Source organism: Populus alba, chromosome 17 (genome assembly GCF_005239225.2).
Source record: "Populus alba chromosome 17, ASM523922v2, whole genome shotgun sequence".
Taxonomy (NCBI): Eukaryota; Viridiplantae; Streptophyta; class Magnoliopsida; order Malpighiales; family Salicaceae; genus Populus; species Populus alba.
In genome coordinates this window covers 593,715-620,759 of record NC_133300.1, presented here as the reverse complement: position 1 = coordinate 620,759, position 27,045 = coordinate 593,715, and the positions used below count along the sequence as shown (strand labels likewise).

The 27,045-nt window shown below is 37.1% G+C and overlaps 2 protein-coding genes and 1 pseudogene across 2 annotated transcripts; 1 reads left to right on the top strand and 2 right to left on the bottom strand.

The window, feature by feature from the left end:
- The first annotated feature begins 8,253 nt into the window (after positions 1–8,253).
- LOC118029651 (polygalacturonase-like) lies at positions 8,254–10,100 on the top strand. Its single transcript, XM_035033545.2, has 4 exons — positions 8,254–8,755; positions 8,867–9,156; positions 9,291–9,519; positions 9,629–10,100. Exons 1-4 carry the CDS (start codon positions 8,303–8,305, stop codon positions 9,845–9,847), a joined length of 1,191 nt encoding a protein of 396 aa, XP_034889436.1. The 5' UTR covers positions 8,254–8,302; the 3' UTR covers positions 9,848–10,100.
- A 2,876-nt stretch (positions 10,101–12,976) lies between these two features.
- LOC118029650 (NADPH-dependent oxidoreductase 2-alkenal reductase-like) lies at positions 12,977–18,816 on the bottom strand. The gene is made up of 4 exons (XM_035033544.2): positions 18,394–18,816; positions 18,082–18,265; positions 13,641–13,890; positions 12,977–13,464 (listed from the first exon to the last, which is right to left on the bottom strand). The coding sequence occupies exons 1-4, from the start codon at positions 18,745–18,747 to the stop codon at positions 13,086–13,088; spliced, it is 1,167 nt and encodes a 388-aa protein (XP_034889435.1). The 5' UTR covers positions 18,748–18,816; the 3' UTR covers positions 12,977–13,085.
- Positions 18,817–20,475: 1,659 nt separating this feature from the next.
- On the bottom strand, positions 20,476–22,254 carry LOC118029644 (polygalacturonase-like; annotated as a pseudogene).
- Positions 22,255–27,045: the final 4,791 nt, after the last annotated feature.

Below are 27,045 nucleotides of genomic sequence, written 5' to 3'. Positions count from 1 at the left end.
AACCAAAGCAGATTTTAAAACAAAGAGAACAAAATTAAAATCAATTGTTTGTTGTGTGCATTTTTTTGTTATTTTTCAGGTCACGACATCTTCGCCGGTGAGGAGGAGAAGAAGAGAGGAAGCCGTGGCTGATCCCCTGCTTTTTTCTCACGGCGGCGCGTGAATCCATGTGCCGCCAGTGACGGTGGCGCGTGGAACGACGCGCTACCGCTGTTCCAGCAGCTCCAGAAGTCGTCCTGACACTGTTCAGAGGTGTTTAGGGTCATTTTTGTAATTTCCAAATTGTTTAATGTAATATTTATTTAGTTTTGAGTTTTTTTTTTTGTATTTTGTAAATATGGAAGAAAAAGGAAAAGAAATAAAAGAAAAGAAAAGAGAAAACGATAAATTAAAAAAAAAAAAGGAAATGTTTGTGTGTGCTTGTATGTTTGTTTTTTTATTTATGGTATTGAATCATTATAAAAAAAAAGGACAAAAAGAATTAATTGTTAATTTAAATATGGTTAAATATCTCAAGGACAAATAAAATCAAGTTGTATTTTCCACCAAAATGTAAGAACAAGTTTCTACATATATTCGGGGATTTAATAACTGATTTATTCAAGCCTTAGAATTTAATTAATATTTTAAATTTTCAAATCGCATCAGAACACAAAGTAGCTTACCTTAGGTAGGGTGCGTTAGGGGTGCTAATACCTTCCCTAACCACAACCAGTCCCTTACCCGCGATCTCTGACAAGACCAGTACACCAGGTTTCCTAGTAGCCCTCAATGAATTACTAGGTGGCGACTCCAACGAACGAATTCAAAGAAAACGCACACAACAACGATAAAAAATCGCCAGTCGATGCCGCGGCGCGGATTTTTTTTAGGGTGCGACAACCAACCACAAATCCACTTTTGAACGGGGAACAAAATTCTTTTATGTGTCCTTGGCAGGGTTTAGAAGGCCTACCACTACGTTCATTGTTGATTCCCACCTAGAAGTTACTATTTATAATTTAAAATATTTTTCTAGCACAACTAAATGTCACACCTTCGCAACAGAGCACAACGTCACGATGACCCTTGATTGATTTCAGGGTTTTTTTTTTGGTTTTGGGTAAAGGAGTCGCCACCTGATATTTGGTCACTAGAAACCCTAATTGGTCTTTCAGAGATTCTAAGGCAAGGGACTAGTTGCGTAAAGGGAAGATATTAGCACCCCTAGTACGCCCTACCTAAGGTAAACTGCTTGGTGTTTGGTTTGCTTTATAATTGCTATGGTGTTGGTGTTTTCTAATCCCATCAGTTTTCCTAGGTTTGATTCAAACTAAATTTATTAAGATAGAAATCCATTGAGATTCCATGTGCTTTAAAACCTCATTTTTCCCTTAGTATTTCAAGAGTTTGCGACTCATAAATCGCAAGGAGGAGGGAAAAAAATTTAGAAATCTAGGGCGCTTTAAAAACATATTTTTGGCTTAGCATTTTATACTCTCACAGCTCGTAAATCATGGAATAAAAAATTGAAATGTCCTTAATCATAATCAAAGCTTCTTTCAAGGATGTGTGATGACTTATTATTCCTATAAAATTATTTTGGATATTTACCACTTAGGGTTTCTTTTATCCAAATATTAACAGTGTATAAATAACAAGTTATTTCCCATTAATATTTTGGATATTTATCCCTTTGAGATTTCTTTATCAAACATTAACGGTGAATAATAGATCAATTTCCTCCAAAAATAAGATTTTTTATTTTTATTTTTTTGAAATATTAGCCAATACCCTTTGGAGTTTTACAAACATGTTGTAAAATCCAGAAATGCAAGAAAATTATTTTTATTGTGTTTAAGAAATCTATGAGAAAAACACATTTTCGAAAAATTCCAATATTTTTTTATGGTAAAAAAGAATGTTCAAAACATGTTATGGTATTGGCCGTATGCAACACACAAGAAAACAAAATTTTTTTATCGAAACATAAGCATCACAGTTAATCACAATTAAAGATGACAAAACCTTTGTGCATATACATATATTTCTCAAAATTCTACAGAAATAAATAAAATATAATAAAACAAAGATGGCCCCTCAAAACTAACCTTTAGCAAATAAAATTCGGTTCATTCTTAAACCCCAAAAATCAAGCTCAGTCACTATTTAAGTGAATTATAATCACTTGAACAATAACACAAATGTTGTCATTCAACAACCAAAAGTATAACGCCTCCCCCCTTTGAATCTACTTGAAACCTTACTGCAATTGCAGAAAGGGTTTCCCCGTAATTTCAACTTCCTTCCCCGGCCTAAACTTTATCAAAGATACCCCATTCCAGATTATAAAGTAGAAAAGGAAAACATCTGAACTGAAGAGTGGGCTGATGATAGCCCCCCTCTCCCAGTTCCTCATGCACCAGAGAAAGAAAAACAAAACAAGGAAACCCGCAACTTTAGCATAAAAAACCATCTAAACTCAAAGCCACGGAAGGAAACAGAAGACAGGCATTCATTGTATGGCAAAAAGAAAATAGAAAATGAAAGTGCAAAGCCAGAAGACAACACAGTTTTTTAAACATCAAAGCAAGTACTTGCAGGTCTCATTGAAATGGTTTACTGTAACAGCTGAAATAAAAACCAAGTGCACGTTGCTGTCAAGGTTTAGAGCAAAACCCCCTCTCCATCTTGTCTTTTTTTCTCTCCTCTTTCCTCATGGTAACACCAGAATGCAAGCAAGAAACTTCCTCTATTTACTGCATTTTTTTTTACCCTGCCTCTCTTGCGTTTTTCTTTTCTGTCTTTGGCTGTTTTTTTTCTGCCCTTTTCTCTCCGTTTTTCTCTTATTTTATCCTCTTCTTATCCTCCTCTTTTAGGTCATTAGAAGGGCTTATATATAGTCTAACATATCTCTATTTAGGAAAGATTTAATGCATTAATTTTAGGATGCAAATCCCTACTGATTTGTAGTAAAAAAAAACACAAAAAGAAACTGCAATATTCTGATTTTGATTTTGTGTTCACGTTTGATTTCTTTACAGTTTTAGAGGATGGTGTGGCTCTTTTCTTTCCTTCCATAGGGCCAGCTGCTCCTTTTGAAATGAGGCAATAAAAACGTGGTCATCAACTCCAAAAATCAGGCATGATGATAAAGGAAAACAATAGGAATTTGCAGAGAAAAAAGGAAAGAAATCAGATGGGTAAAGGTGTATGTTGCAAAGTCTTATTTTCCTTATTCGGTGTGGTCAAAATCTTGTCATTTATGATGATCCAGCCCCCCTCTCCAGCTTTCCATATCCTTCTTCAATTCAATCCCTCATTTTAGCACTTTTCAATTCAGTCCTTGGTCCAAAAAAAATCCTTCGAATCAGTCCCGCGAACTTGGCTAGATCCTTCCCGCGGCAGAATTCTCTACCTTCACGTTAGATATTCAAACGGGAATATCTTGAGTTTCTAATACTGAAATCAAGTGATTCAAAAGCCCAAATTTATTTATGCATCCAGGACTAAAACTTTGATGAAGGAGTCAAAGTGAGATAAAATCATTTTAGAGAACAAAATCTAGAAATAATCTAGTTGGTCAAAAGGGTCTCCTCATCTAATTCAGAAACTAACAATGCCGAGCATCCCGACATGACTAAGAGTATGAACTAATAACAACAATCACAAAATTTGTGATGGAAATAAAGTTTTTTTAGTGCAAACTCGGGTCAGGATCCTTCTCGCGGTAGAAATCTCTACTTTCACGTTAGATATTCAAATGGGAATATCTTGAGTTTCTGATATCAAAATCAAGTGATTCAAAAGCCCAAATTTATCTGTGCATCTAGAACTACAACTTTGATGAAGGAGTCGAAGTGAGATAAAATCATTTTACAGAACAGAATCTGGCAGTAATCTAGTTGGTCAAAAAGGTTATTGATCTGACAATGTTGAGCATCCAAATCTGACTGAGAATCTGCCTTAAGAACAATGATCACTATAACCTAATAAAGGTGCAGGTCTATTTTTCAACATGTCATGAGTGACAGAATATAGCTAGGATGGTCAGATATCGTACGAAACCAAGTCAGAATCAAAGCATAAGTTGAAACAAAAAAATTGCGACAACAACAGGACCATTTTTTTAGTGCAAATTCTAAGGGATTTATCCAACCTTAAAGACCAGATAAAGAAGGAATGAATTTAGCATTATGAAGACTTCTAATCAGTCTAGGAAACTTGACATTTTCAGTAGCAAATGGGGAGGATAAAAAGAGTAGAAAGCAACTACATGAGATACACTCATGCACTTGGTTCAAAAGAGGTATACACCGTCTCTAGTACGTGCGGTCCAAAAATAAGTAACAACACCAAAAAATTAGCAAATGCAAATGAAACACTGACATGATTTTTTATTTGTCAAAAGTATTCCGATGAACTTTATTGACAGACTATTCCCTTGTTATATCAATTGATAAACATTGATGGAAATATTACCTTGGTATATACCGAAAGAATTACTGTGATAAAAGAAGGAATTGAAGAAAAAGCTAAAAGGTATGATTACGTGTCACTTTTACATACAGAATTACCAACAAGTTAATTCTATTAGTAAATCTATTTGTAAAATTTAAATTATGACTTGACGAGCTACCATTCTCTCCCCCTCTTTCATTTCTTCTTCTTCCTTCATTTTTTTCAACAACAAACAGCACCCCCCTAATGTTTTCACAAATCAACCTCTCACTACAAATTCGGCCACCCCAACACTTAGTTTGTCAACATCCTTATTCTAAATTAGATTTTATTGTGGATTTCCTGTTTCAAGTAAGCAAAACTACTTATTTTTTATTTGAACTTAGTTGTAAAATGTTAATTTTTATTTCATATTTTTCTAGTATATGTATTTTGTTTGGGTATTTACTTGTTTTACAGCTTTTTTCTCATAGAAATTTATTCTATGAATATATGATTTGTACATGTTAGGTTTGTTTGAGATTTTAAAAAATTATATTTGTTTGTAAATTGATGAAATTTATTTTGAATTTGTGATTTAAGTGTTTTGTGAAGAAATGAATACTAGCTTATTTAACGAGTTTGTTTTATGTTGTCAATTTATTGTTGAGTTGAAATTTTCGGTAAATGTATAGAAATTTGAATTTATGTAGATAATTGATAATAAATTAAGAATACTATTAAAATAGATTGAATAAGTTTGAGTTAAACTAATGTTTGCAAATTTATTTAGTTAACGTAATTATATAATACATGTTGTCAAGAATAATCAATATAGGTTTGATATAAGTAATAGATGATCATTCATGGATGTATTGAGATTCACCTAAAGGGTTGTATAGGATGGATTATTGAAATGAGGTTCAGGGTTTTATTAATTACATATTATTTAATCCAAGAAATATTAGTGAAAACAATTTTTGATGTCTGTCATAACCCCTTTTTGGATTCTTCCCAATTACATTTTCATTTCTTCAAAAAAAAAAAAACATTGAAACAATGTCATTTTAAACGGTGTTGTTCTCCTTCTTCCCTGCGCATGCAGAGGCAGGGAAGAAGAAGATTTTAAATCTTTTTCTTTTCTCATTATTCTCCTTCTCTTTCCCCTCCCACTTGTCCACAAAACCCGAACACAATCCATCCCCCTTACCCTGCCACCATCAATACAACCCATGCCTCGACCATGCCCTACAGACAACCGGCCACCTTACCATGCAAGGGTAAGGTAGCCATGTTTCCCTCATGTGCCTTGATGGAACAAGGCAAGGGGGACTCTCTCTCTGCTTGGCTATAAATACAAAGAAGGGAGAAAATTCTGAGGAAGAGAAGAAGGTTTTGAAAATGAAAAGAGGGGTGAACATTTGAAAACAGAGAAGGAAGGAGAGATTTGAGAAAAAATAGAGAGAGGAGGACATTGTTAATAGAGGCAACACACAGGGGAAAAGAAGAATTGCAGCAGCTGCCTCTACTCCTCCTCGTCGCCCCCCACAGCAACTCCACTAGTCAGCAACCACCAGCAACGCCACCATCAGCCTCTCACCATCTTCCTCCCCTGCTACAACACTAATAAAGAAAAGGAAGAAACCCACGCCTCTGAACAGATGAGAAAACAGCAGCAAAACACTGTTCGCCACCGTAGAGAAGAGCCATCGTCGCTCCGCCATCATCATCACCGCTAGCTGCCACCATCTTCCCCGTCGACAACAACACCATGAGAAATACAAGAAGAAAACATAAACAAATAAGAATAGAGCAGAAACAAAATGCAGAGAAGAAGAAGAAAGGCTGACCACCGTTTAAGTCGTTCTCCGGTTAGCAACCGCTAGCAACACTACTTTGAAGCCACTGCAGGTCCACCCCTCTTCCTTCTTCTTCTTCGTTGCACCGTCTCCACTAATCTGCGTGAACGGTGGACAGTGAATTAATTCACTCTCCACTGTTCACTGAGCCGAGTCCGACCTAGTGCAAAAAAAATTTTCAATTTTTTTTTTAAAAAATTGTGATTTTCCCCTCATATTTTTCTACTTAATTTTGCTTAATATTAGTTTGTATTTTTATATCGTAAAAATACAAATCTGGTATTAAAATACACGGTTTTCGTCAAAACATTTTTTTTAAAAAAACCATGTTTGTTTTCATGCATGGTGCCAAGTCTCTCAAAGAAAAAACAATTATATTGTATTTTTATACAACAAAGAAAACTTCAAAAAAATATGTTTTAACATGCATTTTGACTTTAATAACCAATTTATTAAAGTCACGAGAACTTGGCCAATATTTCAAAAAATCCAAAAAAATTATTTTGTTTTCTTTTAACATCAAGGATTATGAATTTATACATAAAACGTATTCTCAATATTAAGAAGATAGTTCTTTTGTTGATGTTAGGACGGTTAGGTTTTACCCGATAAGATAAAGATCTCCTTACCGAAGAGGACTTTTCTTTAACTATAGACAGACCAACAATTAGAAATACGATACAACCATGGCATATATCAAACAATAAAACAATACATCTTATCTTAGGTAAGGCGTATTTATGGTGATAATACATTTTCTTTATACAACAAATCCTCGTACCCGATCTCTGAGACCATTTAGGGTTTCTAGTGACTAAAATAGTTGGTGGTGACTCTCATTTCATTTTTTCATTAATAAGAGACAAAAATTTTGTCTCCCCAAATATAAAAAAAATAAAGAAAAAAGGATTGAAAACAAAATATATAAAAATAGAAAAGATTAAGGATAAAATTTGATATAATTAATAAATAATAAAATATTTTTTATTTTTTTTATAATATTTAAAAAATATATCCCATCTAAAATAAAATAAAATGAAAAAAAAAAACCTGGAATTGTACCTGTCATTTTTTTTGTGCGTGTCAAATTATTCGGAGCACTTCAGTACTTATTTGCCCATGGATCGGAGCTCCTCACGGCGTGGGTTGGTCTCCTTTTTCAATTTGAAAAAGGTTTCATACCCATGTTTAACTTTGGATTGACTTTTTAATCCGGTAATCAAGGAAGTAATCTAGACCAACATTTATTTATTTATTTACCATAATTAAGAACACCCATTAATACCTAATTAACCAATCTAATTAACAAGATTATTTAGTATAGTAGTTAATGACTCTGAACAAATCATTAATGTTTCTAAGTAGTGGCTAAGCTAGCACATGGGATATATATTTCATTTTTCAAGAGCTTGTTTCTTTTATGTATTTAGCCACACAACAAATAACAACTCTCCTCTCCTAATGGTCTATTCTTTCCATTTCTGTGGGATTTTATTTGTTATATATATAGATACGGGATGGTTCAATTACAAGGTTAAAGAGTTTTGATCAAAGTTATTAAATTTAATTTAAAAACCAAGTCATGGGTTGTTTGTCAAATATACAAATTAATTCGAATCAATTTAAACAATATTGTTTTAATATTTTTTTAAAAAAATTTAATTTAATTTTTATTATGACCAGCTTGACCTATTAAGTCAATAAGTCAATATGAAACCAAATTCAATCTAATTTATTTAAAACTCATTTAAGGTAAAGTCTTGAATTGTTGAGATGGGATGGGTTTTACAACAATGGTTTGATTTTTTGCAAAATGCTTCTCCAAATCGGCTTCAAGGGTATTTTGGTGAAGAAACCTCCAAAAAAATGAGACAAAAATACATCTGAAAGTACGGCGCTGATTGTTGTCAATCTATTTCCACCTCCAAACTTCTTATAAATACCATCTTTAACGGCTTCAACTGCCCCATCACAACCCTCTCTTTCTCTCAGTTTCCACCGCTGATCTCTTGCATTAACTCATAATGGCATCCCTTCCACCGCCAATGAGCCCTCTTCTCCTTACCCTTCTCTCCATCATTTTCCTTGCCTCCCCTTCAGCAAAGGCAGCGCAATTTAGTGTGTTGAGTTATGGGGCCAAGCCTGATGGAAAAACTGACTCAACCAAGGCCTTTGCTGCTGCTTGGTCACAAGCATGTGCCTCTACAGGGCCAGCCACAATCTCTGTTCCTAAAGGGAGTTTCTCTCTGCGTCAAGTGAAGTTTCAGGGCCCTTGCAAGAATAATGCTATCATGGTACATATAGATGGAACCCTAGTCGCTCCATCAAATTATGGGGTCCTAGGTAGTGCACAAAACTGGCTAATCTTTGAGCATGTTAATGGAGTTACTCTATCTGGAGGGACTCTTGACGGTCAAGGTGCTGGACTGTGGTCTTGCAAGAACTCCGGCAAGGGTCATTGCCCCAAGGGCGCAACGGTACTTCGCTAATCACATGCATGCATGACATAATTATCTTACAATTTGGTCTCTGGACTAGAGTTGAATAAACAATCTATCCTTAAAGTCTTAAATCTTTTTATTGTGCAGTCACTTGAATTTTCCAATTCAAAAAACATTGCAATCACCGGATTGGCGTCATTAAATAGCCAAATGTTCCATATTGTCATCAATGGCTGCCAAAACGTCAAATTGCAAGGAGTCAAAGTCTCTGCTGACGGAAACAGCCCTAACACGGATGGCATTCACGTTCAATCATCAACGGCTGTCACCATCTTGAATTCAAGGATTGGAACGGGTGACGATTGTGTATCTATCGGCCCCGGCACATCTAACTTGTGGATTGAAAATGTTGCATGTGGACCGGGCCATGGAATCAGGTAATTAAGAAAATATCAGTCCAGTAGTCATCAGCTATACATTCATATCAATTATCATGAGCACATGATGTCTGATTTGTTGCTAATTATGGGAACTGAATATAAAACAACGTTTGAATGCATCGTCGATGTAGCATTGGAAGTTTGGGCAAGGAATCCCAAGAGGCTGGTGTGCGAGATGTTACAGTCAAAACCACTACATTTACGGGTACCCAAAATGGACTGAGAATCAAGACTTGGGGAAGGCCTAGCAGTGGTTTTGCTACAAATATTCTTTTCCAACATATAGTCATGAATAACGTCAAGAATCCCATTTTGATAGACCAAAACTACTGCCCCGGCAACAAGAATTGCCCTGGCCAGGTACGTCAAATCTACTGCCTCTGTACTCTTTCTTTTCATCAAATTATGAAAGTAAGATTAACATAAAATACACTTGAATCTTTCTACTAATTTCTTGTGCATTAAACAGGCTTCCGGTGTGAAAATCAGCGATGTGACCTATCAAGACATTCATGGAACGTCAGCCACCGAACTTGCCGTGAAATTTGATTGTAGCAGAAAATATCCGTGCACCGGGATTAAACTGCAGGATGTGAAGCTCACTTACGACAACAAACCGGCTGAAGCATCATGTATCAATGCTGGTGGAGTTGCTTCCGGCATGGTGCAGCCTACTAGCTGTTTGTAGGAGTCTAAAGTTGAACTAGTTGACTAAGCAGTTAAGAAGAAATCGTAATATTCCTATGCCAAAAAAAAAAAAAAACAATTTAGTGAGCAAAGTATAGCTCATTGAGTTGAAGTTTATTGCTTGAGCCTGAGGCACGTTTGTGCCCGACCCTTGCAATTAAAGTTGTAGTGAAAACTAAAATTTCCAAACCACTACAGTTTGGTTAGTTCTTGTAACTCCTTATTTGATCTTTATGCGAGAGTTATATTCTCTACTTTATTATATACAATATAACCTAGATAAATTATTAACTTTGATTAAATAATAACCTTGTTCTATCCTTATTCAAATTAGAAGTTTAAATAATTATTTTAAAATCCAACCCAGCCCAAAACTAAAAGATTAACAGGTGATCCAAGATCTAGGGTGGACTGAGTTAATTTCAAAAAGAAATATATAGTGGGTGAATTGATTTGGTGTGACATGATTAAAAATATTGGTTAACTGGTCAGCCCAAGAAAAATCCAATTAAAACCTGTTAATTTTTTTTTTATTTTTAAATGATATTATTTTTAATATTTTTTATAAAATAAAAAAATAAATTATCCTATATAGTTAATTTACTTGACCCGCGGAGACATGAACACCCCGGATAAAGTTTGAAGACTGTAGTTTAAAAATAAGATGAAATATCTAAAAATCAATAATTTCAATTTTTTATAGACTCAAAAGATAGCTAGTACCTATGCTTCATTAGGGTCGTTAGTGCCAAGGAAACAAGTGACAAAAACAACAAGCTGTTAGCTGTATCTCTTACAAGCCCTCCCTCCCTGGTTTACTTTCCATTTCACGACACCAGAAGGGTAAGTTCCCTACTTTCCGGACAAATAAAGCTGCATTGGCAGCATGATAAGAGTGGATCAGTTCCCTAGAATATTGAACAGAAAACAAACCCCATATCAGCATTCATGTCTTCACACCATTCTGTCCTCAGATGTTGGGAAAAGATGAACCTGGGAAAGTGTGTTTATAAGATGATCATAGTGCTAACAGGTTTGGATAAAACTAACCCCATTCCAATCTTCTGCTTAGATAAAACTAACCCCACAAAAAATGCAGCTTTTTCTTCGACTCCTTGTCCAAGATAAAGTAACCACAAGAGATTTTTTATTTCAACATGATTACCTCTCCTTTCAGGAGTCAAGATGTGCTTTCTACAATAAAAACTTGGAATCTTCAAGTCATTTCTTCATTTACTGCCACTTCTCTTGAAATATATGGATGAAACTGCTTTCTAATCGAGGCTTTTGCATTGTTTTTCCAAAATCTGTTGATGATATGTGCTACCAATGGTTTTCTATGGTTAAATGCAAGCAGCAAAATCTCTCATGACAACTTCTTTTCTCATGCGTTGTTTGGAATCTTTGGCTTCATTGAAATGATATTCTTTTTAATGTCGTTGGCCCTAACCTTCAAATCTGTTTCTCCATGGTGCGCCAAAATATTGTTTTATGGCTGAGGCTTGACTCCAACTCTTTAGAGCTTAATATAGAGAATGTTTAGTCGGGAGGAGTTAGTTTCTTTTGATTTGTTTATTTCTTTTTTGTTGCTATCCCCTGTTTCATGCAACAATTTTTGTGCTTTTTTTTTCTTTGCTTGTTCATCTGATGTAGGTTAGGCTACTATCTTTGTAGCCTTTTTCTTAATAAAATTTTGACTATTAACCAAAAAAAAATAGCACGTACAGGTCTACTTCATCAGTATGAAGTTCTCTCCTCCATGGTAAGTTCCAAATCACCCATATCAGCAATCCAGCCATCCTTCTTGCTAGAAAGACTAAGCAGCCTAGGGAATAAGCTCCTCAGGCTCTGATTTTCCACCCAAATATCACTCCAAAAATGAACTCGAACAGTACCATTACCAGCAGCGAAACAGATACTTTCCTTGAGAGCAATATTGCCAGCTACTAATGAGTTCGAAAAAACAAGAAGAAACAATGTCTTTTCAAATAGGAGACAAGTTATGATAGAAACGTAGCAATCCATCATAAAAAGAACGATCGTGTTTCTGAAGGACAACTTTCAGTGTTAGACTTGCAAAGGCGCCATAAAGGATATTCGATAAAATGGAAAATATCCATAAAAAAGCTGAGTAAACTGAACAAATCCAAATATCCTTTTGACAGCCTTGAATATCTGTCCATTATTAGTCGAGCATCCATGACATTGCCTGCTTTCGTGAAGAATTCATAAGAATATCTCTTTGTTGCCTTCAAATACTCGATTTCTCTCTCACGACAGCAATTAGAGGGGCTGTACGGTGTTGTGGATTTGTAACTTTGTAAATGCTTTGATTTGTTCTTTTGTATCTACGAAGAAAAGATATAGTCTTTATTTTCTTAACAACTACACAACTATTCAAGAATTTAAGGTAGTTTTAATTTTTGGTGTTTGGAAAACAAGATAAAAGAGCAAATTCTTTTTCCGTGAAATTCAATTGGGCAGAATAGTAAATAATAAATAAAATAAATGTTTTTATATTTCCTATTTTTTTCTTTTGCATTTAGGGTATTGGATATGATTTTTGTGAATTATATAGAATTAAATTATTTAAAGCTTTAATTACTCGAATGTTTAGTGATATTAATTAAACAGATAATTATCATGTATTAGTTTAATTTTAATTTTAATTTTAATTATTCTACAAGCTAGATTGAATTTTTTAACTAACAATAATAATATTTTTTGGTGGTAATATTTATATTTATTAAAATCATGATCTAACTTTATTTTAATTGATATTACCAAGTTAGATCAATTTTATTTTGATTTTATTAGTTTTTGGGTTTTTAAAGTTATTCGGAATAATAAATATAAAATCATATAATTTTTCAAATCAACTCATAAGTTGATGTGGCTCATCCCTTCACAATCAGCACCTTTGCAAATCTCTAATCTCCATCAGAACGTAATGAATTAACTTGCTATCACTGTAATTATAAATTAATCTTTCCTAAAATTAGAACATAAACATCTTCTTGATTTCGATCTGTTGAGAGCTCCCCAGTCAAGAAATTCAAAGCATGGAAACTGAAGCATTCAAGGGAACCTTACAAAATGGAAAATTGACAGCATGCGCAGAACCGAGTGATGATCTAATCAGGCCACTTGTATTTTATTACAGATAACATTTTATTACAGATAACATTCAAAGGAGACAAGCAATGGGATTGGCAAGAAGACATGTAAAGGGAGACTGATCACTCCTGAGCAACCTTCACTACTTGCTTGCCTACATTTCGGCCGCTGAATAGGCCTATCAATGCAGCAGGGCCACTCTCGAGTCCTTCAGCTATGTCTTCCACATAAACAATCTTCCCTTCTTTAATATAAGGCAGAACAAAATCGAAGAACTTGGAGTATTGGTCATAGTACTCGGTAACCCCAAACCCTTCCATCCGGATCTGCTTATAGAGTAAAGCGATTAAGTTCTGCACACTTTCAGGCTGCTCGAGATTGTATTGAGAGATCATTCCACACAAAGCAATACGGCCATGGTGTCTCATGTTTAGAAGGACAGCATCAAGCATTTTTCCTCCAACATTCTCAAAGTAAATGTCGATGCCTTCAGGGAAGTACCTGGCAATGGAAACAATCATTCCTTTTTCCACTTGAGCCAATCACCACAAGATTAACATTCAAAAACAAAAAAAGTAAATAATCACAGATTAATTAAGCTGCAGAACTTCTATAGGTTCTGTAAGGTTTGAGAGTGCTGTTTCAGATTGTCTCTTACGCAGACTTCATACACTAACCTTTTCAAGGCTGCATCCAAGTCATGCTCCTCTTTATAATTGAAAGCATCATCAAATCCAAACTTGGTCTTCAATAGTTCAACCTTTTCTTTACTTCCAGCACTTCCAACAACATAACAACCTATCAGCTTTGCAAATTGCCCAACAAGCTGACCAATTGCACCTAACGCTGATGAAACGTAGACACGGTCTCCTTCCTTGGGAGAACCAATGTTAAAGAAGCAAAAATAAGCAGTGATGCCAGGCATTCCTGTGAGAGCAAGAGCACAAATTCAAGAATATGGCTCATTACATGTAGGGAATTCCGACCGGTGATGTACTGATATTTGCTCTCGGGAGGGCAAGCACACTGACACAATATTTAACGTGGTTCGGCAAATCGCCTACATCCACGGGAGAAGTCATTTGATTATATAGGGAAAGAACAAGATTTACAACAATAGAGGAGGAGGAATCATCCCCTCTTTGGCAACTCTCAACCTCACTCTATTTCTCTCTTCTCAATGCTGCAATGACAGCTACTGCTGGCTGCCTTGGCAGCCCACTCTCTCCTACATTTCTCACATCTTTCTTTCTCTCAACTCTCTCTCATTTAGCTCTCAAGATGGTGTCTATATATATAGCATGATGGTGCCACCAACTCCAACCTTATTTTCAACAAAGGTGGATGGTCAAAGTCAATGTTAGGCACATTAAATGGCAACACACCTAACAATCACCCCCTTTGACATTTATATGGGCAATTGTCCTCTTGCTTCTTCAGCACAATCTTGCATCCTGCAGCTCTTCCAAGCTTACCATTCCGAGAGCGTCTCCGGCCAAGTTTACAGATACTCGCCAAACCTTTCAATCACCAGAGTCACCAAAGCACACCCTTGCTTACACCAAAGGATCACTTCAACCAGATGGTCTCACACATAACATCTGAAGAGTGTTAACGCTTGTCTCTGGGAACATTCCCCTTCGAGCGTATCAATCATGCTCGGTCCGGAATGATTTATCAAGCCTCACAATAAGGCTTACAGCACCCCCTCAAACGGATATTCCAAGTGCGACAGTCATTATTTGAGTATCTCAATATGATCACAAGCCCACCACTCTTCCAAGAGTCTACTCATCCAAGAGTTGCGCCTGCCCTCTGTTCCACCGTAGGAACCACGCCTTACTTCTCCGTGAGTCTCTCGCTCTTAGTCGTAAGAGTCCAGGTAGCTCTCCACCTTTAACCATGGGGGCAGCCCATTAAAGGTTGATCCATATCTATCTCCATACTCTGAGTATTACAATGCCATTACCGAGCTCACCACCTTGACAAGAGTCAACTCGTTCCTGGAACCTGCGCATGCCCTCTGCTCCTTCATAGCAGCCGCGTCTTAATGCTCCACAAGTCACCCACTTATTGTTCAAGGCAAATGTCTTCTAGCTCATTGATCTTTAGCATGGGGGCAATATCCATGAAAGTCAATCCTGCATTTGTCTTCATACTCATCATAGTCACTTCATTGGTTATACACTTGTCCACTCATATCTAGCCATCACATCGGCTCTGGGGCGTTCTGAATTAGGGCTTCTATCCTGGCCCTCACACCTTCTCCTCAGGTGTCTTCGCTCGTCGTCATGTGGCGGTCTAAATCTGGGGCTCCTATTATGACCCACGCACCTTCTTCTGAGGTGTCTCCGCTCGTCGTCATGCGACGGTCTAAATCTGGGGCTCCTATCATGGCCCACACACCTTCTTCTGAGGTGTCTCCACTCGTCGTCATGCGGCGGTTTGAATCTGAGCTCACATCGTGGCCCACACCTTCCTCTGAGGTGTCTCCGCCCGTTGTCATACGGCGGTATGAAATGGGCTCACATTATGGCCCTCACACCATCCATCCGAGGTGTTTCTGCTCGTCATGAGACGGCCTGAACATGGACTCATATCAAGGTCCTCACACCTTTCATCTGAGGTGTCTCTGCCTGTCATCATGAAACGACCTGATCTTGGACTTATATCATGGTCCTCACACCTTTCATCTGAGGTGTCTCCGCCTGTCATCATGAGACGACCTGATCTTGGACTCATATCATGGTCCTCACACCTTCTGTCTAAGGTGTCTTCGCCTGTCGTCATGAGACGGTCTGAACATGAACTCATATCATGGTCCTCACACCTTCTGTCTAAGGTTTCTTCGCCTGTCGTCATGAGACGGTCTGAACATGGACTCATATCATGGTCCCCACACCTTCTGTCCGAGGTATCTCCGTCTGTCATCATGAAATGATCTAAACATGGACCCATATCATGGTCCTCATACCTTCTGTCTGAGGTGTCTCCGCTCGTCGTGGAGCGGTCTCATCCTCCTTCATCTGGGATGACTCTAGTGGCTCCAAGATTCTCTACCACCATGTGGACTTGGGAGAGATCATTACCACTGATCACATAGAAAGAGAAAGTTGTGGTGCACTCTTCACAGTTTTCCATCTCATTTTTTATGTTTGGAGCTTCTATCCCTTTCTGCTTGATAGCTCCACCCACACCAACTCTCTTTGGTGTCTTCGCCTTTCATCATAGGCGTTCGCACCCCCTCAATTAGGTGCCTCTGCAACAGCTCATCTTTCCATCCTTGCATGCACTGGAAATGTCCTCGCTTGTTGCCTTCATCAATTCTCCCTTCGAGAAATCACAGTCACCGAATCTAACTTCTTTGGAGAAATCACCACTCCATCAGATCCTTGATCATACGGAACCCAATTGTTCCCCTTGTGCCGTCATCCTGCTAGTCTTCAACAGTTTCATAACAAACTGTCACATATACAAAAATAGTACTGTGTGGATGATCCTTCAACTAAGCAAGTTCCCAGGAAAGATTTGGAGGGGTCACACTGGTCCCGCTTAAAACCCAATCTCCTAGACAGAACTTCTTAGAACGTATCTATCCACCGTACTGCCTTTTTGTATATACAACCATTTGCTAGCTTTGTTGCGGCTTTCCTTTACAAGTGATCTGGGGTATCCCGGTTTTATACCTGATTTCTCAACATCTGGCGAGACCACCAGTGCTTAGATTCGTCAAGATTGGTCTTCATCAGTTTCCACTCTCCACCTCAAATCGTCCACATGATCGGGTGTCTAGAGTGTCCCAATTTTGCCTTTCATCAAGGCAATTAAATTTTCCCACTTAATAGTTCAGCACACATAATTAGGCAAATGTGTGTACCTTCTTCTTCTTCATCTCCATCGACCACCATGATGACCTTCAGATGCCTCCTGATCGGGCAATCTCTCTTTAATAATTCACCACCGCCATTTTTGGTCTCGAATCTCAACGATCGGACCATACCATTGCATCCGGAATGATCGAATTAGCTGGAAACATGTCTTGAATCGTCCAAATCGCACATCAGACGGCTACGATTTGATCAAAACAATTCTGGCCTGATCAACGGCTCAGATTCAATCTCAGATCCGGTTGCATGTAAGATCAGCTACACTGGATCTTATCCCTCGGCTCGCGGCTCGGCTCAGCTCCAATTCGGCTCAGCTCAACTTGGCTTGGCTCGGTTCGCGGCTGATGACGTGGTTGGTGGACCCCTATGCTGACATGTCCGGTGACTAGTCAATGCTCTTGCTGACTGTGTATGCTGATGTCATCCTTGCATCACGCTGATGTCATCCTTTGCATGGCACGTCACTGTTCATGCCTACTGTTCACATGGGTCGGGTCAACTGGTATTCGGGTCGGGTCAACTCATCCGGGTGAAGAAGACGCGTGGCACGCGTGGGGCGCGTGGGCAGACACCTTGCCGGAGAGTGATGGAGAGTGCGGCCATGTCCGACGTCCGATTTTGACGCGGTTTTCACCAGTGGCTTCGTCTCTTCCTCCTCTACACAGTGGGATGGTCAAAACACCATTTTGACAACTTTCATTTTTGAGCAAAAAATCAAACACCACTTAAACCATATGCTCTGATACCAATTGTAGGGAATTCCGACCGGTGATGTACTGATATTTGCTCTCGGGAGGGCAAGCACACTGACACAATATTTAACGTGGTTCGGCAAATCGCCTACATCCACGGGAGAAGTCATTTGATTATATAGGGAAAGAACAAGATTTACAACAATAGAGGAGGAGGAATCATCCCCTCTTTGGCAACTCTCAACCTCACTCTATTTCTCTCTTCTCAATGCTGCAATGACAGCTACTGCTGGCTGCCTTGGCAGCCCACTCTCTCCTACATTTCTCACATCTTTCTTTCTCTCAACTCTCTCTCATTTAGCTCTCAAGATGGTGTCTATATATATAGCATGATGGTGCCACCAACTCCAACCTTATTTTCAACAAAGGTGGATGGTCAAAGTCAATGTTAGGCACATTAAATGGCAACACACCTAACATTACAGTCATAACAAAACAAGTTCACATAAGAAAATCATATGGGCCAAGAGCTTACATACCAAGAATTCCAGTGTAGTATGAAAGGGGTATATCATCAGTATGGTTGATTTTGCAGAGGTATTCAGTTGTTGTTATTAGACTGTATTCTTCCCAGCCGATTGTCCTTCCCCAGACCAAATCACCTTTCTTGAAGTCAGAGTGCCTGGAATCAACAACTCTAGCCACTCCATATCCAACAATTGGCTGCTCAATGTCTCCAACAAGAGTAATTAAGTAAATTCACAGTAACTAGCAATAAAATTACCATAAATAATCGTAATATAAATTACAACAATTCAACAATGAATTAAAGAGGGAGATTAAGAACATACAGAACCAAGGGAGTAGGAAGATTGTTCAGGTTCACCGGGTGGCAGATCTCTCCGCATGCGTCCACGCATGAAAGGATCACAAGACAAGTAGAGATTCTTAACCAGCACAGCATCTTTACCACTCTCGTCTTCTGGCACTTTGAGTTTGATGTTACTTGTCGTCAGGTACAGGTTTGATTCTCTTGGAAAACCACTCGCATAGTCCTTGAGGATCACTTGTTTGTTGCTGATCACTTCCACCCCACCAACACTATGATCACTAGCCATGTCTTGTGCTAATGTTCTTAGATTAATTTGAAATATTGCTGATGATCTACAAGGTTGTAACAGGCAAGCCATTATATAGACATGCATTAGCTAGATCTTGTTGAAAAGTCAATTGCAAGCACAAGATTGCAGATATTATTCGAAGTACTGTTTATTTGCCGATGATGTCAGTGCTGATTGTAGTGTTCATCATGATCTAAGTGCTGACCAGTAGCCTCACAAGATTTTCTTTTAGAATATGGGCCTGTCACTTGAAAAGGAGGGCCTCAATTTGTGGTGGGATATTTCCTATTAGTTGGCTATGGTCTAGTTTTAGAACATTCAATAAGATAAATTGGCAATACTTGATGGGATTTCACCAGAATAGTTGTTTTTTGAATGGTAGCCTTTTAGAGATGTCAGATGGAATCGGTCCTGAAGCTCATTTCTTGAAAGGTCCAAACCAGTTAAGCTTGTGCAGTTTTCGATGCCGGAGTTCTTTTCTGACTCTTGAGGTGGCTTTGAAGTTTTCAAGCTACCTAGGTTGGAAATTATTTAACTTGAAAGCCGGGTCGCAGAAGAAATTAAGGGAAAGCAACAGATAACACATTAATTTGAATTGGGATTATATATATATATATGACAAATAGATCACAATTTTCAAGTAAGAAAAAAATATGGATTATGGATGATGCTTCCTCGCAGTTAATATTGACCATCAACACAAGCTAAAAGTAAGGCAGTAGACAATTGAAAATGGATTACTGCTACCCGTGGATATTTTGTTTTCTTTGCTATGAACCTTCTCTCCTACGGCAATTATTTTATTTTATTCGAAGTACTGCTGATTTGCTGATGATCTAAGTGGTGACCAGTAGCCTCACAAGATTTTCTTTTAGAATATGGGCCTGTCAATTTGGAAGGAGACGGGCTTGTCATTCCAATTTTTTAGAATATGGGCCTGTCTCATAAATCAGAACTTACACCTACTAGAGACGGGCTTGTCATTCCAAATAGTTGTAGGAGTAGCCCTTGGTTTTTAATCAACAAAATATTTTCTTACAATGTGAATATTTATGATCAGGATCTGAGATTCTTCACACTGTAATCTGCAATAATATTTGGTATATTACAATCAAAGATATTAATTTGATTCTATGCACCTATGAAAACTCAGTTTTGTAGCTTAACAATTATTTGTTTTGGTATCACAACTTATTTTTCAATTTCATAGTATATGTATAATTTACGTTATTATATATATAGTGATAACTCATTTTTGAGTTATTTTTCATTTTATATTTTCTCTCTTTAAAAAAATAATAAAATACAAAAAAATCCAATAATACTAGTATATTATTGAATTTATCTCTCCACATACTTGCCAAGGATATTATTATTTTTTTTTATGGTAAATAATCGCCGTGACGCCATACACATGCCACATATATCAAAACAAATTTTGACATCTCAAACACTATTTACTACTGGTATATTATTGCATTCACTATTATGCTAGACTCACCAACACTATTGACTACTATAATATTGATGATTGTAGTTCTTTTTTTATTTATTGAATAGTTATTTTTTTGGGTTCTTGAATTTTTTTTTAATTTTATCTTTTCATGTTATGTTTTTATATGTTTAAATTTGGTAGTTTGTCTGATTTATGTTCTATGTTATATTTGTGATGTCCAAAAAAATAAAACCTATGCTCAATTTTACAAAATATAATTTAGTTTTATTAATTGAAAGCAATTTTCTTAAAATATTGTATTGGTTCGTGTTGATTGTCTAGCACGTAAATATTTTTACCAGATGGATAAGCTCAAGTAGCTTGCTCACGCCAAACAATTTATTTAACAAAAAAAAAATAACTCATATCAAGTCTCGTCATCGGGCTGAGACGAGCCACAAGATCAAGCAAATAAGCTTGCTTAATGAGCTACGGACGTATTACATTGTTTTTAAGCTAAGACATAGAGAAAGTATCCCATTTGTATATGTATATATACTATAAGTGTTACGTAATAATTTATGTTTTTTGCTTGATCAACTATATATTCCCTCTTTAATTAGGCTCTTATAGACAGCTAGTGGGCTGAACAAGTCCTGAAGCAAGTCCACCAGCATTGCTGCATGATGCTTCCGCTGGCTGGTTCTTGTAAGTGAGCTTTACATCTTCTAATTTGATCCCAGTGCATGGATATTTTTTGCTACAATCAAATTTCACCGCCACTTCTGTTGCTGATGATCCATGAATGTCTTGGTAGGTCACATCACTTATTTTCACACCAGAAACCTGTTTAATGTACAGCAAAACACAGCAAGATTTATGTATGTTTTGGATGTTAGCTTTCAAGATATGAAAAGAACGGTAAAGACAATAGATTTGGCTGTACCTGGCCAGGGCAGTTCTTCTCGCCGGGGCAATAGTTTTGGTCTATTACAATGGGATTCTGGACATTATTCATGACTGCGTGTTGGAAAAGAATATCTCTAGCAAAACCATTGCTAGGCCTTCCCCAAGACTTAATTCTCAGTCCATTTTGTGTACCGGTAAATGTAGCTGTCTTTACTGTCACATTTTGCACACCAGCCTCTTGGGATTCTTTGCCTAAACTTCCAATGCTACAATATCAACACATTAAACATTAGGAGCAGATGATAATTGATATAAACTTATAGTTGATGTTATAATTTCTTATATACCTGATTCCATGGCCAGGTCCACATGCGACATTTTCAATCCACAAACTCGAGGTGCCGGGGCCAATCGATACACAGTCGTCACCTGTTCCAATCCTAGAATTCAATATGGTGACACCGGTTTGATGATTGAACGTGAATGCCATCCGTGTTAGGGCTGTTTCCGGCGGCAGAGACTTTGACTCCTTGCACTTTTGACGTTTTGGCAACTATTGATGACAATGTGAAACAACTGGCTATTTAATGACGCCAATCCGGTGATTGCAATATTGTTTGAATTGGTAAACTCAAGTGACTGCACAGTAAATAAATCAACAAGAAAATTAAGACCTTGAAAATATAACATCTATCTCTAGTCTACTGACCAAAATATTGCATGCATGTGCTTTATTATCATACCGTTGCGCCTCTGGGGCAACCCTTGCCGGAATTCTTGCAAGACCACAGTCCAGCACCCTGGCCATCAAGAGTCCCTCCAGATACAGCAACCCCATTAACATGCTCAAAGATTAGCCAATTTTTAGCGTTGCCAATGACCTTATAATCTGATGGTGCGACCAGGGTACCATCTATACGTAGCAAGATAGCACGGTTCTTGCAAGGACCCTGAAACCTCACTTGACCTAAAGAGAAACTCCCTTTAGGAACAGAAATTGTGGCTGGTTGTGTTGAGGCACATGCATGTGCCCAAGCAGCAGCAAAGGCCTTGGTTGAGTCAGTTTTTCCATCAGGTTTGGCACCATAACTTAACACACTAAATTGCGCTGCCTTTGCTGAAGGTGAGAACGCAAAGAAAACGATGAAGAAAAGGGTAATAGGACGAGGGATCATTGGAAGTGGAAGGCCTGCCATTGATCTTTTTGGTATCGGATAATATTTGAAAAGATGCAAGTGATGAGTATAAGTTGAAATGGAGAGATGGGAATCTGAAGCAGCTGAAGGTGGTATTTATAGGAAGTTTGGATATAGAATGCATGTGGAGATTTACTATTGGGTATTTGAAAATATAAGGCAAAATCCATTTGTTCATCTTTTATAGGAAAAATAAAATAAAATAACGGATGCTATTAATGCATTCATATTGATTAGTTTCTCATGATAAAATAAATCAATTCTTAAAAAAATTAAATATAAAATAAATTTATTGTTAGAATAGTTTTAAAATAAATTTATGTCAATTTAAAGTATATATTAATAACAGGTAAACATATTTTTTCTACGTCGAGATAGAAATTAAATGCTATTTAAAAAACTAATTATTATTACTTAATGGTAATTAATGTTGTAGTAGTAATTAGTGAAATTCACATATCAAATTTTTAATCTAACCATAGAAGAGATCATTAGATTAAAAATTAGAAACTAAAGATTATATATATATATATATATATATATACACCGATTAATTTATTCATCATTACAAAATTTTAAATTATTTAATTCGAACAACATTTAACTACCATAACCTAACAATAACTAACTCCCTGTTAATGGAAAAAATTAACATAGATTGGGAAGTCAATTCATTCTATGCTTAGTGCCTCAACCTTGAAAAGTTGATTACGTAGATAGTTTTCCACGTTATTTTGGCTATTAATACACATTATTTAGTATATATGAAAGAATTTTTGCGAAATGAAATTGTTGAAAAGTGGGATCGAACGTGACAGGTGGAGCAAAGAACGGAAATAAAAGAGGGTATTTCTTTTAATTAAGTTCTTATTTCCCAAAAATCATGGCCTTAATCTCACAATTTTTTCTCTTCTTGCGCGTAATTCTTTCACTTTTCGTGTTTTTGATGGGACAGAAAGGATGGCATAGGTTTTTACATGTGCCTGACAATTAATGCAATGGAAACAGTATATTTTTTTTATTTCCTTTGTTCCCATTTGAAATCGCATTGATAGCTTTTGGGTTTTTTTTGTCTAAATTATTTTTTATTCTTGAGTTTTGAACAAGGTTGTCAATTCCGTTCCGTTTCATCTGGAATTGTCGAAATATTCCATACCAATTCAAAAAACGAAACAAAACAGAACAAATTTCATCTTATTTTAAATCTCGGTCCATTCCGGATTTTTCGGTTAAATTCCGCCCGAAACGTTCCGGTTTCATTCCATGTGTTCCGTTCCGCTCTTGAAAAGTCATTGAATCAAATTGAATTTTACTCAATTTCATTAATTAAACCACCCGATTATAAAAAGCTCTTTTTCATTACTATTTTCAATAGTAATGATATTAATAATAATATTGAAAATTATTATTACTATTTTCATTAACAATGATATTAATTTTTTAAAATTAAATTTGTCACTAATATATATGGTTTATATTCATGTTGTTTTTTTTCATATTTATACTTTGTAGGAATTTGAGCAAAACAAGGGATGCTTTAGATTTCATTAGTTACTTGATAACATTGACCTAACTTTATATTTAAAATCTTTTTGTTAAAATATTTTACTTTCATAATATTTTGATATTTTATTTAAATTGAATTACTTTAAGTTAAAGATCTATTTAATCTTGACTATTTATAAATATTTTAAATTTTAAAATTATATTTGTTTGGTATTGTGTTTGTATTGCATAATTTATAATTAATTTATCTTGAATTTGAATTATGTTTGTTGTGTGTGTATATATATATATATGAACAGTATAACCCTGAAACAGCACGCCGAAACACTCCGAAACTGAAACATTCCATTCCAATTAAAAAAATGAAACACCTACCGAAACGGAATTGACAACCAGGCAATTACATCTTAGTTCTTTTTGTTTGAAATCCTAAATAACAAAATAATATTTTGTGTAAAATAAAAGACTCAACCTAATATGGCGGGCTTCCTCTCTTTCTCTCCATAAGGGCAACATATAAATAAGTATACAAGATAACTACAATATTTTTTACATGATAACACATTACATGATATCTTATAGCATTGTCCATTAGCTCTTGTTAACCAATATTGTTTTATTAAAACATTTGTTTTTCTTTTCTTCTTATGTCCCAAATATACTTAAAAACATCAACAAAGATTCCAAACATGAAGGAATTAGATAATAATTTTCTCAAACTTCCTTTGAATATTGAAAATCCATTGGTTTCTGTTTTAAACTAGCAATCAATAGCCAATATACTAACCATTTTAATTTCTCCTTATCCCCATGCATGTTTCTTTTCACGGCTCTGGTGGCTTAATATATAGTTTTCATGGATTTACACGAGATGCTCGGGACAGGTTCTGAATATTAATTAGTATATATATATATATATATATATATATATATATATATATATATTCTCCTGACCTTTGAGCTATCAGAATTTACTAAATATTATTTAAAAAAAACAGTACGGCACCGTATTCCTATCATATCTCGTCTGCATCTTAGATTAATTTCCATGATCGTTCGTCAGTACCCTGATATGAATCACACGTGGAGTACATGTTGAATCACACCTGGAGCTACAAGTGAAGTGGACCAAGTCAGGAGGATTATTTCAGTAATTGTGAGTAAGGTGTCTATTGCACTAGAATCGGTCAACTAAATAAAAGGCTGTTAGTGGGTGCTCCATGTCTTCAGAGCTATTCTGTTAGGAGCCAATCTATTAGGATTTCCTGTTTTATTGCTATTTTCGTGCTTTGTCAGTTGTAAGGTTGCTGGCCTATTTAGGCAGCAAACAAGAGGAATAAAGGAATCAATCAAGCATTTAAACATTCTTTCCACTCTGTTATTCTTCTTCTTCTTGTCTTACCAAATTAATTCTATCAGTGGTATCAGAGCTTTTGTTTTCGATTCATGGATACACGTTCGAAATCAAATGCAGAATTCCGAACTGAAGTCACCGACATCTTAACCCGTCACGAGTCCAGCTTTGATGAGACAAAACAAGACGTCAATGCGATGAAACACGACTTGAATGAAATAAAACAAAATTTTTCCCCGGTTACGTCAACATTGCAGGGTGTCATGGCTGAACTACAAGCTTTTCGACTTAGCCGCCAAGATACTTCCAGAGACAGGGAAGGCAATTTCTTTGAAAGAGGAGAGACGTCTGGCAGCAGTCCTACCACCATCACACGGCCAGGTTTCGAACGATATCCGAATGCTTTTGACAGAATTCAGAATCAGGCACCTGACAGAATTCACCATCAGACTTAACTCAAATAGAATTTTCTGATATATCGTGGTGATGAAGATCCTACCGGGTGGATTTTTAAGGCAGAACAATATTTCGAGTTCAAGGGAATCGAACCCACGCAGCAAGTGCAATTGGCGTCATTCCATCTTGAAAAGCTTGCCTTACAGTGGTATCGCTGGTTCACAAGGGATAGAGGACTGATGAATTGGGCGGAATTCACCAAAGTTATTCTTAAACGCTTTGGACCTACAGACTACGATGATCCATCAGAAGCTTTGTCTAGGCTAAAGCAAACTACCAGCGTTATAGCCTACCAAGAAGTCTTTGAGCGACTCTCACATAAGGTGGACGGGCTGCCTGAGAATTTTTTAATCGGTTCTTTTATTGCAGGTTTAAAGGATGACATCCGGATAGATGTACGGGTCAAACAACCGAAGACTCTCTCAGAAACCATCAGTGTAGCCCATCTCATTGAAGAAAGGAATCTGTTGCAGCGGAAGCCCAGCTCCAATTTTCGTTCGGCAATGCCAAACTACAATCATAGGGCACAACCTACAACAACAGTGGGTCTTCTGGGACCACCTCCAATGCAACCTGCCACCCAACCACCCGGAAACAAGTTTTCAGGTCCTATTCGGCGCATCACCAGTCAGGAAGCCAAGGAGAGACGAGAGAAGGGGTTATGTTTCTATTGTGATGACAAATTCGCTCCTGGCCACAGGTGCATCAGGCCACAGTTGTTCATGATGGAAGACATACTCTTTGAGGATTGTCCAGCCGATGTAGACATGGACATTGAGAGTAATGGAGAAGAGGCCATTCCAGAAATTTCTTTCCATGCTCTGGCCAGAACAAATCACCCTCAAACCTTTCGGGTGATTGGAAAAGTAGGAAACAAAGAGGTCACGGTCCTCATTGATGGAGGAAGTACTCATAACTTCATCGATCAAGCGGTTGTCAGCAAACTGGCGTTACCAGTAATTCGTGACAAGGTGTTTCGGGTGACTGTTGGAAACAAGGAAATCATTGAGTGTACAGGGCGCTGTATGGGGCTTCTACTCACTATCCAGGGGTTGCCAATTCGAGCTGATTTTTATGTGTTGCCCGTTGCTGCATGTCAAGCCGTTTTGGGAGTGCAATGGCTGGAAACATTGGGTCCGATTGAGACAGATTACAAACAACTTAGCATGTCCTTCTGTCATGCAGGAAAGTCACACACCATTCTAGGATTACACCGGTCTGAGTTAGCTCCCATGACAGAAAAGGAGTTGTTGTACCACTCAGGCCCCAGATTTTTTCTTCATATGATGTCAACAACAGCCCCGCTGGAACAACCCACGCACATTTCAGCTGACCTGCAGCGGTTGTTAACAGAGTTCGCTTATTTGTTCAAGGAGCCCTCCGGGTTGCCGCCAGTACAAAGTCATGATCACCATATTTCTTTACTTCCAAATCAGCCGCCGGTCAGCACGCGGCCCTATCGGTACCCCCATTATCAGAAAAATGAGATAGAAAAATTGGTGAGTGAATTCCTTGAATCCGGCATC